The sequence below is a fragment of the Anopheles aquasalis genome, chromosome 2 (genome assembly GCF_943734665.1).
Source record: "Anopheles aquasalis chromosome 2, idAnoAquaMG_Q_19, whole genome shotgun sequence".
Taxonomy (NCBI): domain Eukaryota; kingdom Metazoa; phylum Arthropoda; class Insecta; order Diptera; family Culicidae; genus Anopheles; species Anopheles aquasalis.
In genome coordinates, this window is record NC_064877.1 from 79,565,647 (window position 1) to 79,580,646 (window position 15,000).

Sequence of the window (15,000 nt, forward strand, 5' to 3'; positions counted from 1 at the left end):
GCAGGAACGTGGAATGCTGCTGTTGCTGCGCTACGCGTCCCGGTGGGGCAATGAAGCCCGGAGGGGTCTGATCGATGTGACGCCACAGGAACCGGCCCGACACTGCCCTCAGTACCAGTGTCCGTGTCAGTACGTTGAACAGCACTTGAAGTGCAAACCGCGAGGCAAGTTACGCATTTTTCATGTTTTCTACTGGCTAACGGCTTCGGAAAAGTATGGCTAACCCAGGCCCCCCCCCCTAACTGTAGTAGATGGTGAGCACCAACCTTTCTCAACCTTTACTACCTGCTTCCCCACTTCCATTTCTTATCTCGCGGCTGCCCCGGTTGTAGGCTACGTAGCGGGAGATCCTTTTGTGGTTTCAACTAACACACTAGTACACGAATTACTAACCGACCTCTCGAGCCTTGTTTCCGGGGAGGGAATAGCTACTAACGAACGTGGTCTTTAGACGAGGACAGGGACTGTCCTTAAAAATCCCACAAAACTCATACTTTACCCGTTGATTAAGGTTCGCCTTTGCGTGCCTCAGTGCAGGAACTACTAATCGCATTAACATCCTTCATTCGAATCACTACTTGTACTTAATGTCCTGGTATACACACAGAGAGATAGATCCCTAGCTAGTGCGAAGAACCAATAGAGAGAGACACTAACCAACCAATGCTGTTACACTGCGCACCGAGTGTCAGGGATGGGTGTTGATAAGATGTTTTATTTAAATTGGCAGACATTGTTATCTAGTTACGAATCTAGAGAAGAGTAAATGAATCCGTCCACGCTTTTGCTCGCTTTTTGCCTAGAGAATCATCAGTGCCTAAAGAAAATAGCAGCCGAAGAGACCAGGGACCAACCAATTTGGGCAGGGCTAGAACGATGCGAATGTGGATTTTAAATCGAATAGAATAGCAGAGCATCTCTTTAATTCCGGGGGCTCGAGAGTTTTAATAAAAGCAGTTTACCTTGCAGGAATGTTCCGGAAAGCATGTTTTCTCCATTTCTGCACACTCGCAGTGACTAGCACTGATGGAGCCCGTCGAATAAAAATGATTATCCGAAATTTTGTGGTGATAATATGTGGTGATACAGTAGAACATTCGCATTTCCTAGATTACATGCTCTCCCTCTCTTACTGCACCTCTATACTAAAAACTATCTCTACCGGCTATCACTATCGTTGGGATCTATCTGGAGAGCCTTTCTTTTAGTGTTCCAGTAAGTTACCGGTAAGTTACTAACCCACTGGCTACGTTGTGTATCGTTGGCTTTATAGTAGTGTAGTGATAGCACCGTGAGACATCTCTCTTCTTTGCCGCCTTGCCGTGGAGTGTCGATGATGCCACAATGATCCCATTTCTGTTCCATTTCCTAGGGTTGCGCACGCTCTCTCCTGTCAATTCTTATCCCCATTACTAGGACGAAGGCTTTTGAGAAGATAGTAAGCTGTTTATTCTTTTTTCAATTTAAATAATTTCTCATCAGATTATGCTCGCTAAATTACCATGTCGCTGTCCAATGTTGTGGTTCTTTGGAATTCTGTAGCAGCATTGATGCTTAACGGTTCCCTCTCTAGATCAATTTAATCGTATCGATTCTACGAAAAAGCAAGCCATGACTCCTATGATTCTACTAACGATTTTGATCCTTTCTTTGTTTGGAATCACGCTCGCCCCTAACATTTAGCATCGATGCAACCCGGTTTTTGTTGTTAGCTAATAATGGGGCTCCTTTCGTTTCGCATGCCGCATCGCAATTTGCTTTTAACTGATCCGTTCTATTTGTTTGTCGCCTCTTCCCAGGATATCCGTGCAGTTGTTGTGCATTAATTTCTGATCCACACTATCAGTACCACTACTGAGCCACATTTGCATGCCGCGGGTGCACAATAGACAATCGGGTACAGTAGTAAGAAGGCATAACCGACGAAACTCAACCGGCGGCCCCTCCCCATCTCCCTGTATACTATCTGTTCATTTGTATGTGTGGTTTTACGTGTGCGTTTGTGATGTACGCATGGATACTGGTGGGATACTAATCGAGTAGGGGGCTTTTGGAGCATGTGGACACGTGAACGAAGGCGAACTTTTTGGCCAATTTCGAATGCGCAAGCGATAAATTAAACTGAAAAAAATACCTTCGCCCCACCCCATTTGTAGGATACCCGTGGAAGTGGCTTTCACCGATCTGCGGACAAGTGTACCCGAATAACTAGCGACAGCGGCAGACAGGCGTGTGCATCACATAAGGGCGATAGTAAAAGTGCTGCTAGTTTAGGAGGTTTTTTGTTTTACAAAATATACATATATTTATGAACCCCAAACACACAACACCCCCACTAAGGGGCCCAACCCATTGCCACGTCTTCATTTCTTGTCCGTTTATCCGCTCATCGTCGTTCGTATCCGCTCTAGGTCGTGTTCGAGTTGAAGCTCGATATCCTTGCAGGAGCTTTGCAGATTGCTTTTCGTTTCCTGTAGTGCCGTGCGCATCTGTTCCAGGTTTAGCTTGATGTCCTGAAACTCTCGGTGGTCCTCCAGCGTGGCCTCAAATTCTTTCCACCAGGTTTCGATTTTTGGCTCGGCACCCAGCGGTTCTCCTTCTCCGTCGACTTTGCTCACTGCCTGCTGGGGACGTGTTTCGTGGTACAGCTGCAGATCCTCCATCATTTGTTCCTCCGTCGGTGGCTTCGGGAGTGGGGCAGTGGTTTGTTTCGATCGCCGGAACATTTTCAAGGCGATTTACGCGGATTTTCGGCACGAATTTCACTGGTTTTCACCGATTTTCATAGCTCGTCGGCAATGTTTTTGTTTACCGCGACAAAAATCACAAAAATGTTAGACCGTTTCTACACTGTAAAAAATCTTTTGACGAAAATAGCTCTTTGGTCAAAAGAGCTACTACAGCCAAAATCCTGCCGACAGAATAGCGCAAAACACACTCGTGTAGAAACGGTCTCATCACAATACTCGCGTGGTTTATATGAAGCTACTTCAAACATTCAAGTGGGTTTCAGATTGCCTTTTCAAAACGACAGTTATGCGCTAGATTTCGGAGAATTAGAATTTATTTACAATTCTTATGGAATCGGATGTACATCCGGCTTCCGAGGGATAGTCACAATAGTCCTTCTCGATGCTCCAGTGCAGTCCGGCGGGACAATCAATCTCAAACTTCTCCCCATTGTAGCATTTGTAGAACTTTGCACAGTTGGTTGGGTGCGGGAAGTGCACTGGATTGAAAATGTCGTCATGCTCCGGACAAACCTGTTCCGCTTCCTGTGCACATGCAGCAGTGGCAAGCATGCCGACTAGCATCAAAACTGCAATACCTAGGAAGATTTGAGACAAGAAGTTTAATGTAATTCTTCACCCACGGAAGCACTATAGCGTACCTTTCATGACGTTATCGTAGCAGCAGCAAATTGTAAATGGACTGAGCGAATCTTTACGCTACTGATCGGTTTTATATGGTCAATGCACGTTGCTAAATCCTATCCCCTGAGCAATTGAAACTTATCGGTTACTGCGAGTGAAGTGGTGGTGATAAAGAGTTAGTCATCTTTACCGACACACATCCCGGTAGACCACTGTATAGCAGGCATTAATCCGGTTGAAGTGTTTAGTGATGAAGAGAGACACAAGGCACTTGAGTGGGAATCAACAAACCAATCGTAATCTTGTTGTCTTACCAGCACGTTGTCACCACGAACAATCACCGCGAAGTTCGCTAGTTCGCTAAATTGTTCGCATGTCATTATGCGATCGTCAGCTTGGAAGGATTGTTTGGTGTCCTTTCGGTGGAAAAGAAGTGAGGTATAAAGTATCCATAACTAACACGCCACACCCCTTAACACTTCGGCGAACACTTTCCCGTCATTCGCGAAGCTACTGAACTTCCGGTTGAAGGCAGAAAATGTTAATATCAATCCATGTGATGCACGCGGGCCTGAGAACGGAGGACATGGAAAAAAGTGAAAGAAATTATGTTCGCTTGACATGGCTTGGCATCCCAACCATCCTCCAGGGCACCGGAGTCAGCGGAGTCAATGATGAAGTTGGCTTCGAAGTGTGTGCAAGGAATTGGCCGCACCGTTTAGGAAGATTGTGAAATATGCTTCCTCAACGCAAGTGGATAAAAGGAAGGCGCACAAACAAAAAAGAATAGGCCCCACGATGGAGCGCCGCGTGCGTTGGCTGGCCGCATGGTGTGTATGTGTTGAGGAACCGAGACTTGCTCGCTTCCGGTTTGAAGCATACCATAAACAAGTTAGTTAGTCGACCCACACACACGCGAACGCACGCGTTTTGCATAACAGGGGCCCGACGATCGGGAGTGCTGGTGCCAGATTTGGCATCTGCATAAAATTTTATGCAAATTATGCTCCCGACTCGACAACGCGTCTGGCGTGGCCTGCCAAGATGCCGAGAGCTGCTCCTCGCGACAACTAACTTTTGGCTTTGGCAAAACTCGTTAGCCTTCCGCGGTGCGGCCACCATCCGGCGCGGAGTTTCCCGAACAACAGGTTCGGTGTCGTGGGTTTTTGGGAGGGGGGGGGGGGGGGGGGGGGGGTGGCGGCCGAGGGATTGAGGGGAAACCGGCTCGCAGATCTTCATCCAAAACCGTGCCTGATGTTCGTCATCACCGCCATCATTGCCATCGCGCGAGCGACCGAACCGAAGTCCCGGACCAAGAATTAAGTCATCAAGGAGCGGGGCGTGTAGCGGCTGTTCCTGAGGTGCGTGCAAGAAGAAGAAGGTGGTGAACTTCGGTGCTCGGTCGGATCGGTGAAGTTAAAGAGATTCACAGGAAATTCTTTCCTCGGCATCGGCTGGAAGAAACCAATCCCGGGGTGTTAAGTGTTGCACTCTCTCTCACTCCGGCAGTTGGGCGACAGTTCGGTAGGGCGACCAGCGAATCCGCGGAGGGAAACCCACTGGGGAGTGGTACCGTCCGGGTGGTGTGCTTTGATTGTAGAATTTATGGTACGGTGTTACGCTGCGTGGGGGTGAAGATGCACCTAATGGCTCCACCGATATGCCTGAAGTGCACTTTTAGCGAAAAGTTATCCCTCGGCGCACCTTAACCCGCGTATCGACTTGAGCGCCTCTTGCCGGAAAATGCTGGATAATGGTTCTGGCTATTTGTGCTAAGGCGGCAGCAAGTCGAACTTTACCGCTTTGTTACAAGGATTTTGCTACGGACCGGCTATAAGGGAAATCACTTTGTCTAGTGCGCGTCCCTTAATGGAACTTCCCGCTCCCGTTTGTTGTGTCATCAATGAGAATGCAATTGTAGTGAAGGTGCGATGCCTTCACGACCTATAGCGTACTTGAGCAGTAGTTTATTTAATCAACCATCAAGCACTTCTTTATACTCATCGGAAAGTGAGTATTACAATCGAATTTTTCCACTGCAATAGTATGCCGCAAAGTGATACGCAATCATCCCGCGAAAGCGCTCTACTAACGCTGCTGCGCGACCTGACCTGAGGCATTTGGCGATGCTCCAAATAACCTACTTAAGGCGTAGATTGTCACGCCCCGGCGAGAGCATTAATTAAAAAAAGAACAGCGGACACGCTGGGTAATTGCGTGACCGGCCGAACCATGGGCGCATTGTAAAGGAGGGACATTGGGGATTGTAATATGAATGCGCCACGGAAGCCAGTGAGAGTGAGTTATTGAATCCGGGATAATGAGCGCACCGCTGCATGTCATTTATATCAAAGGTTAAAGAAGGGAAGTGTGTATAGCAGCACAGGATTCGAAGGACTAATAGACATATGGAGTTTTTTTTACATTTCTACTAAGCTTTACGAAATATACGAGATGGAGTGCAAGTATTACAAGAGGAATTGTATTCAGAATGCTCATTAACGTATCACGAAAGAGTTGTCGTGTTAAACATTAGGTTTATTCTCATTTGAAATATAACCGAACCGATGCTCTGCCATACTAGATTCAAGGGAGGCATTTTACATTTTTCCATGAACCTTTCAAAAGCATTGTGTAAAATCTTTAGGAACGGATGGGGGGCGAACGATAACTTGTTCGGATGTTCCTGTTTTTATTTCATGATGAGGAAAAGGATTAGAAGTGACTTCGAGTGTATGATGATTGCACAGAATTAATTGCACCGTGGTGTGCACACTCGGCCCCTACAGCGTACGCGTGTAGCTCGTCCGAAAGCTGCGATCAAAAAGGAAAGAGCGATTCCCAGCTCGCTATGATGTGTAAGGTATGCTGAGACTCTTGAGAAAAGCAATAGAATGTTGTGGACAAGGTTGCCACAAATCTTTAGACCGAAGTAACTCTGGAAAAGGTATTAATTTTTGAAAAATCACGCATGATGCATGGCTTAATAATTTTTCCTGCTTATAAATATGGTGTTTGCCGTGGCATACAAACTACTGAATTCTCAATTATCACTTTATCTGTTGATTATTTGGCAGCAGGCACCGTAGAGTTTTTTTTTAAATAATATTTGTACACCTTTTTTCGAGTTATTTTTGTAAAAATGGTTGTGTAGTCATTAGGCTTGAAAATAAGTTTAATTGAATTCATTACAAAAAAGCTCTTTTAAGAGCTTGGCTTCAGACTGAAAACCACGAACCATGGCCATGAAAACCGTGGCTTAGTGGATTCGATCACATAAATTGGAAGCGTTGTAAACAATCACAGAAGGTAAATCGATGCTTTTCACCTCAGAACAAAAAATAAAACTCCATCCATTCGCTACATGCTCCCGGTGTATGTTTGTTTGATCCAGCTGTTCCAGCATGCCCACTCGACTGGTGGTGACCACTGGCAACGGACAAGATAACTGCCGCTTTCTCTCGCGAGAGAGGGATGCCCCTTTTGTCCACAATATCTAGCATCTGGGTGTCAGCAAACCACTTATCAACACACCGGCTCTCGAACCGGTCATAGTGCGGCTCGTATCGGCACCGAGCAGTCGTTCGTTCTTAACCATTCTCGAAACGTACTCCTACGACTTCCGGGGGCGCCCGTGTGTGAGTTTGTTGCAATACGTTATGAATGTTGGCCGTCCCTAAACATCCCTTCCTTCCTTGGCTTCGTTTCGTCCTTTCAGAAACCACAAACAGTGGCCCACCGGAATGTTCCACGAAAGGAGGACACGGCCGGGCCCCCCGGGGGGTGCTGGAAGGGAAGAAGATTGTGCTGACCATCCTTGTGGGGCTGATGGATGTTGTGGGCACTCGTTCTCCGATGTCCGGATACAGTCCGAGCTGCTGCGATGCGATGCGATGCTGCACCAAAGGAAGCCAAAACAGCAGCAGCGAGCAGCTGGCATGCTGCGCGATCGTAGTAGCTATCCCGAACCATACTATCTAGCCACCATCGACGGTTTCCCCCCCTACCACCACCTCCTGTTGCTTATGCTTTATGTGGCGAAGATAAATTTTCCTCCCGCTTTTTTTCGCTTCCTTTCCCTGTTTCTCGTCCCTTTATGTTTTGTGAGAGTGTTGCCACAATGTTGCTGTCGGACTGCCTGCCTGCCTGCCTAGGGAGCCTGCTGGAGCTGATGCTGAAACCGGATACATTTCCGGTCAAGAGCCATTATGTAAATTCCATCGTTTTGCTTTTGCGTATGGTTTCGGGCAGGGTAGACACCCGGGGCTCCACCACTGCTCGCTCGTTGGAGTTTTGGTTTGGTTTTGGTGAGTTATTAAATATTGGACCGTTTATAGTTGGTACGATGGTGTGGTTCTGAGTTGTGTGTGCTCACCAATTTTGTCTCCATCTCACCTCGATCCAAGCTGGCGTCCGATGGATTCAATTGGAGAAAAGTACGAGGAAAAAAAAACAAGGAACGGGACCACCACCACTACTCGCAGCTCAGTCAACTAGTCTTCAAGTGGTCAGTACGAATGGTCAGAGTTCTCTTTTGCTGTAGGCAACACATGGCTTCGATAGGTTGTCTACCCTTTTATCCGTTCGGCAGTGGCATCACGGGGCCACAAAAAAGGCTATCCAAAGGGGGTTACTAGATTTCAATGAGGGGCTTGTAGGTGACCATTCTCTGTCTCCCAGAAAGGTCCCAAAGGTTTTGCGGGCAGCATATGGTCAGTTACAGAAATCAATAACAAAAGCGCCATTTATCAACACTTTTACCATCTCTCGGTGTGTAGGGGGAGTTCATCGGAGGGCCAAGAAAGTGATGGAAACACTCGCTACTACCGTCCTGATGCTGCCAGATTCAATTGGATGCAATAAAGCATCGAGAAAAACGCAAAAAGCTCCACCAGAATCAGGATGGTACTATAATCCTTTTCCTGCTGAGCTGTTTACCTTGTTGTGTATGGATGGAGAACATTCAAGTGGCACATTCACAGAAGAAGTTTTAGCCTATTAGTGTGGTTCCGAAGGCGACGCCCTTTTTGAACGGTACGATGAAAAGTGTTTTGTGCGCCGTCTGCCGAACTGCACCAAGTCGCATAATGTACCAACGGCTAGGAGGAGGAGCGACAGGGTTGTAAGGAAATGCAATAAAAAGGGGTCATAATAATGCTTACATTACCAGCGGACATTAACCGGAAACCAGCCCCAGCCATCTTTGTTGTTAGCGGATAGCAGCTCAGTAGCTTTTGTTGTTTGTTGCATGCGTGGCACCTCCACCCCTCCCCCCCCCCCCCCCTCCCCTAGCATGTGTGCCCGGTGGCTGTGCCAGGGCTTTGTTATCGCACTGCCTAGGTGGAAATAGTTTCAGGCAGAAAGGGGGTCTTTCTTTCAATGTTTTTCTTCCCTTGGCGCAACCATCGCAAGCAGCAACAATCGGTGGAGCATTATGCTGGCATATGCTATGAGCCGAGATGTTGGTCGGCCTTTTTCCTCGGATAAGCGCCTTTCCATGGTCTGGGACTCGCGTCGCGTCGCACCGCACTGCACCGCACTGCCGTGGCTGACCCAAATTGTGCAATCCATCTTTGCAAGCGTTATCCATCATCATAATAATGACGTTTTTATGCATCGTTGCCGGTTCTACCGCCTCGTCGCCATCTACAGAGCTCCTTTCCTTTCTCCCTTTTGTTTGCTTTATGCTGTGTTGTGTGCGGCATTCCAGGGAATCTCTCACTGCGTAGGAATGGAACTGTGCACAGGAAATGCACACAGCCACCGCCATTGGCCCTGCTGTGGGCTGAAATGATTTCGCTTATTCAAACATTATCAGCAATAAGTCGATGGTGGATGCAGCAGCTACTCAAAGCAGGCCAGAGAAGCTACCGTGCTGGCACCAGCAGGGCTACTCTGATGGCAAATATTTATTAGCCCAAATTGAAACCGTAACCATTGTCGGCTCCATCCCCGGCAAATGGTGCCACGATGCTAGCAATTATGCCACGCCATGCCACCCGAAGTGGTTCCAGATTTTAAAATGAACTTTTGCGTCGTCAGCTCCCCGAAAAGTCAAGTCTGCTGGCCGTGGCCGGTTGTGATGAGTTGAACATGACTTTCAAAGCTCCATTAGTGAATCGAAGAAGCGGAGCAGGTTCTCTCTCTCGTGGTCGTCGCAAAACTCACCATTCATCACCGCTCATCAGTTATCATTAGTTTCGCACTTATCGCACCCAACAAACCCGCCTCTACGTGCCTCATGCCGCGTTAATGAATGATGATTCTCTTGCGGGATAGGGATAGTTTCGCAATTGTGCGCCACAAGAATCCGCATTCGCCGCATCGCGTATGCACGACGGAGCAAGGATTCGACGGCGATGTGGCTGCTGTAGTGAGCGCATTGGATCATCGCCTGACGTAGACTTGGTGATGGCACCATTCAATCACCGTGCTAGGTGCGTGTCTAATGATGCAACTTGAATGCAGCTGCATTGTAGTGGCGTAGCGGAAACGCACCTGAAACTTATTATCTAGCGGAAGCTCTTCATCAGAGCACGTACGGGAGGATGATGTGGGAGGCTGTGCGTCGTTGTACTAGCTCGTTTGCCCGCCCATTCAATGCCAGATTGTGACCTGCATGGTATTGTAACTGAAAGGAATGGCCAGCGGAACGCTTTGTGAAAGAAATAATAAAGAATGAAACTAGGCACCGCATTTCCCTTCCGATCAGTTATGCTGTTGTTGTTCGTGAAGGCGAATGAACATTAAACATCCCGGCCCAATGGCCCGTTTGCTATTCCGTGCAAAATGTTTTCACAAACATTTAATCTAACTTCACGGCCAAGAACGAGCGAGCCGCGCGAAACATCGTCTGCAAGTTGCTGCGTTCAATTTACATAAATTAAAATCACTCGGTCAGGGCAGAGGCATATCAGAAGAGACCGGAGTGCAAGCGGAACGGAACGGTACCCGTGGCAAAAGTCAAACTTACTGTAAACCCCGATTTTCCCCTTCACTTGGTCACCGTCGGTGCGGGTTGGAAAACTACCCTGTCGACGGCTCACCGACGGTATTCACATCATCAACTATCACGGCCAGGCCCCTCGGTTTTCGGTTTCGGATGGCTCGGCGTGGGGTACGAGCTCTTTCAATTCCAATTTCCATCACGACGGCCAGACATTCAAACGCCACGTTCCGGGGGACCTCAGTGAGACATTTTGGGCGATCCGTCATCAGCATCAGGACATGGCATTGGTAGTGCCTGGGTCGCGAGATGCCAGAAACAATGCAAAACGAGCCCTGGCAGTGGCTGAGTGCTTATCACTCTCCGTTCCTGTGCTCCGTTCGAGCTGCGTGTCTGTTGGAGTGCTGTGTTTTGATGATTTGCATGTGTGAGGTTATGCAAATGTGTTTCTGCTACGCTATGGCACTCCAAGGTGACATCCTCGACGCGGTCATGGAAGGACCAGAAGGGCAGGGAATGGTAGTGAATTATGTTTGCTAGCCCAACCAACCATCGACGCGGCGATGCCCCGGTGTCGCACCCGGGACAAAATTATGAAAGTTTCCCTTCCAAGATGTAAACAACAACGTGTGTTCGAGATTGAGAAGAGAGCGAGAGGCCACACTGGAGTGCCTTTTTTTTCTCTTTTCCCGACCTCACAACCCCCCCGGATGCCAGTTCTCATCCAGCACCGCGGCAAGGGTGAGGAAGTTTATGGTGAAATATGAATATTTGCCGACTCGTCTACAACTTCTCCGTGTTGATTGCTGCGGAACAGTTTTGTGTACACCTTTCGGAAATAGTATTGCCTCCCCCATTCCGCTCCGCTAGGCCGCTATGACCCCACAGAGTGGCTCGAATGTTTTGCACGGACGGTTGCTGGAGGGAACATGTTTTTAACAAATGTCCGCAGAGACACATTACGGGTGCTTCCAACTTATTGGTTCCGCTGTCCTTGGAGAGGTGATTTTCGATGAAATTATTTATTGATGTGGGAACTATCCCTTCATTTCAGATACTCGGAATTGAACTGAACTTTACTTAATTGCACAAAAATATATTCAAACCAATCCAGAACTTGTCGACCGATTCTAACTCAAACTTTTGTTATTCATTTTCTAAAAATCATTTTTTTTATTTTTCAACAAAAATGCATCAACCATACCGAGCGAATAAAGGATTGCTCCACGTTGTCGTCGTACGTAATTTATTAGTCGGGGAGTTTTCCTAAGGTGATACGAATAACAAAAGTTCGAAAATGCAGCGAAGCAAAGAATTCAACCGAGCGCATCGTCTAGCAAACAATGAGACAAACTGTCTACGCGATAACTTATGCTTTGAACGTTGAACACGATGTGTGACTTCGATGAGCGCGGGCTGTCGATGGAGACGCCAGTGTTTTATGATTTGGACACGTGATCGATGATTAATTTGTTGAGTAATAGTGTAACAGTAAGGTATAATGATAGTTTTTTATTTGGTTAACATTCAGTTTTAGATAAATCAACGGATTGTTGTCAAATCATTAAATAGTTACAGAAGATAGCTGTTATGCATCTAAAAGTAATTCATTAAAAAAAGGTTTGTAGTGCAATCACAGCATAATGATTTATGTAAAAACCTAAATCTCTCACCAGCAACAGCCGGATGATAGAAGACACTCTCGCGCGTCCTCTGCTGAGCTCCACCTGCGACGAATCCTTCGACGAGCACGTGAGAAATCACCACTCAGCTATTGTTTACCTCCTGTGAGATACCGGAACATGTGCTCGGTCGGTTCCGTTCGTCAGCGTTCGTGATCCGGCCTTCGTGCTCGGTGGCCGAGCATAGTCCGTGCAGTTTTGGTCCCATCCGTGGGGATGTAATCGTAACGTGCAGAAGCGACCAGCAGCACCAGCAGCAGGACCAGCAGTTGACAGTTAATGGCCGGATGATGAGCGTCGTTCCTTCCGCGACCGGTTGGCGCATCTGAGTGAGGTTTTCGGTGCACGTTGGGCATTGTGTTGGTTCGCGAATGCAGATTGCGTTTGAGTTGCACAATTTTTGCATCGAAATGACGGTGCTGGTCAAACTGTTTCGTGTCAGAGAGTATCCGGTTTTGCAGATGCAATGATAGTGATCGAGTGAGAGCTAACAGCGATCGTGCAGCATCGTGGAGTGTTACAGTGATCGATGACGTGATACTGGTGTGCCGCTTTAAAGATAATTCGATATTAAAAATCTCAATAAAGTCTTAAAATTATCACGAATTCGCATCAGAAACAACAGTCACCGTTGGCAGTGCGGGTATTACTGGTGAAGGAATAAGAAGTTACCGCACGAGCTGAATCATGGATATACGGTTCTCTATGTTCCTGTCAGTGATCGCGATGATCGGTAAGTGCTGCAAGATCAATCGCATTTTACAATTAAACAACACACCCCCGAGCTAGCATCCCAAATTCCCGTCCTCCTTCCCAAAAATCAAACGAAGAAAGCAAACACTACTTCCACCATACGCTTTCATCTTGGCGTACAGCCAACCGGAAGTCATCATCGTTTATATTGCCACCCTGATTTAATTACAATCGATTACAGGATGTAGGAATCCGATCAAGTGCACATTCTGGCAGCTGTCGACCATGGCCAGGTGCATCCTTTTGCCCACGGCCATACACCGTACTGTCTCGCTCTCTGTGTACAGCCAATTACTTAGCATCAAATTGCTCATCGTTTGTCATTCTTCTCACGTTGCACATTGTGTGGGGACGAGCAGGGTAGGAAGAAGATCACTCCCTTGGGGCTATCGGACGTCCCGATTGTGCCCACGACACGACAAAACGGATATCGATACCGGCTGTGGCGCAACCCCCGGTGTAGAAGTAATTTAATAACTTCCATCCACTTCCATCGAGGAACTTACCGCAAGTAACAGCAGCACTAGCAGCCACAGAGCCAGCAACCATCTGTGCAGATGACGGAACGGTGTATCGTGAAGATTGCCCGGCGGCGATGGCAGTAGCTCGATAACGATGATGATCTGCAAATCGGTGACAAATTGCTGCGGATGGTGGAAGGAGGATGGAAGCAGCCGCGAGTTACGGAGTCCGTAAACTGTCGTTCAAGATCAGAGCACTGGCCGAGGGGTGAGGGAGAGCAACAACGACAAAATGAAATAATCTTGATGAACTCGTTTCACAAAACCACAAGCCAGCCAAGCGGTGGTAGAGTGCACGAAGCGCGAGCGCCAGCGAACGATATCGCGTCGCTCATGGATTATCCCTCACAATCTACCGTGGCCACGAACGGTCGGTTGGTCGGTCCGTGTTCGTGGCATCGTGAACGTCGACGGTGATGGGAACACGGGAGAATGTTATTTCCTTCTTAAGCGCGCTTCTTATCATAATCCCCGACGGATCTGCGGCACGTCAGCTGAAGAGAAGAAGCTGCCTCCTGACCGGCTTCAAAGCGGTGCGGTCGGGCAATTAAATCGGAAGCGCCGAGCCGGAGTTGGAGTCGCGGAGACGCACTCTTGGCGTACCGTGCTCGTTCCGGGTTGCAAATACGCTTACTCATCCGGCTCATCGCAAGCTACTAAGGTAGAACTGTATTCAATGCCGTGTCCTTGCCAGTCAGCCCACGATTCGACGGTTGCATTCCTTCAATCCTGATGCTAAGCTGTCCCTGACCATTCCGTGCTACCAGAGATGTCTGAGTCATTGCTCTCTCTCTCTCTCTCTCTCTCTCTCTCTCTCTCTCTCTCTCTCTCTCTCTCTTTGTGCGTCTGTGTCTCTGACGATGGCCAGCTAACATTCCCAGACAATCCTCTTGGGTTGGCTACTACTTTTGGGGATGAAAGTCACGCTGCACTGTCGAGTCACTCGACGAGGGAGCTTCCTTTTCCTCTTCTCCGATTTTTCTCTATCGTTCCGTACGCCGGATCATCGCCGGACGAACAGATGTGTTTCCATTTGCGTTACGTGAGGTTACGTTCGGGGATGTCGGGGATGTTGGAAGTGGGACAGAGGAACCGCTCAAGACGATGACGCAGTCTGGCAGTTTTCTTTTTTTTCCCCTCCCACCACCGGGCGAACGGTGAAGATGGTGAAACGCTTCCACTTGTCAGCAGAACTGCTTCATCGAACCCGAGTGATAGTCGTGGGATATTCTCAAACGTATTCTCCGTTCCCTTATCTTTTCCCCCCACGCCGCACGGAAGCAGCAGAGACTATTCTTGAGTGTCGGCTTACGTAATGCTCGCACCATCCGGTCGGAGGCCCTTTGCATAGCTGCAGCCCCTCCCCAAATGGTTGGCAATCGATCGAACACTGTTTACTGCAAACGTTCGGTATTGGAGCTTATGAAAATTGTTGTAATATTCAGCAGAGGAGCTTGTCACCGCAGCATGGAATGGAAGGAAGTTTATGGAAGTTATTTGTAAACTTTCTCTCGGTGTGACTCGTGTCTTTTCATTAGCTGAGTGTGTTCAATGATGTGGTGATGATGTTGTGGATGGTGTTCTTGAATCTTTTCTACTATCAGTACTAGTGCTCAATATAAATCTTAATTCAGTTAATAAAATAACTATTATTTTGTAAGGCAGTATTTTACGGGTTCTGTATTGCTTTTTAGAACAACCATTTATTTACCTAAACGGTTGCT

At 47.8% G+C, this 15,000-nt stretch overlaps 4 protein-coding genes across 7 annotated transcripts in view; 2 read left to right on the forward strand and 2 right to left on the reverse strand.

The window, feature by feature from the left end:
• The window catches only part of LOC126581298 (uncharacterized), a 7,844-nt gene extending 5,565 nt beyond the window's left edge, over positions 1–2,279 (forward strand). The window contains exons 5-7 of one of the 4 annotated variants that reach the window (XM_050244857.1): positions 5–164; positions 1,373–1,438; positions 2,157–2,265. In XM_050244857.1, the coding sequence (XP_050100814.1) occupies positions 5–164; positions 1,373–1,416 (204 nt within the window). In that variant the 3' untranslated portion in view covers positions 1,417–1,438; positions 2,157–2,265. Of the gene's footprint in view, positions 1–4; positions 165–1,372; positions 1,439–1,799; positions 2,000–2,156 lie in introns of those variants that run through there. The other 3 variants (XM_050244858.1, XM_050244856.1, XM_050244855.1) reach the window with 3 other exon arrangements.
• On the reverse strand, positions 1,993–2,726 carry LOC126581300 (uncharacterized). The gene has a single exon (XM_050244859.1). The coding sequence runs from the start codon at positions 2,724–2,726 to the stop codon at positions 2,379–2,381; it is 348 nt and encodes a 115-aa protein (XP_050100816.1). The 3' UTR covers positions 1,993–2,378.
• Positions 2,727–3,042: 316 nt separating this feature from the next.
• LOC126581301 (peritrophin-1-like) lies at positions 3,043–3,498 on the reverse strand. Its single transcript, XM_050244861.1, has 2 exons — positions 3,392–3,498; positions 3,043–3,328 (listed from the first exon to the last, which is right to left on the reverse strand). The coding sequence occupies exons 1-2, from the start codon at positions 3,396–3,398 to the stop codon at positions 3,057–3,059; spliced, it is 279 nt and encodes a 92-aa protein (XP_050100818.1). The 5' UTR covers positions 3,399–3,498; the 3' UTR covers positions 3,043–3,056.
• An 8,795-nt stretch (positions 3,499–12,293) lies between these two features.
• The window catches only part of LOC126569097 (uncharacterized), a 26,444-nt gene continuing 23,737 nt past the window's right edge, over positions 12,294–15,000 (forward strand). The window contains exon 1 of the mRNA XM_050225926.1: positions 12,294–12,735. Coding sequence (XP_050081883.1) covers positions 12,690–12,735 — 46 coding nt within the window. The 5' untranslated portion in view covers positions 12,294–12,689. The remainder of the gene's footprint in view (positions 12,736–15,000) is intronic.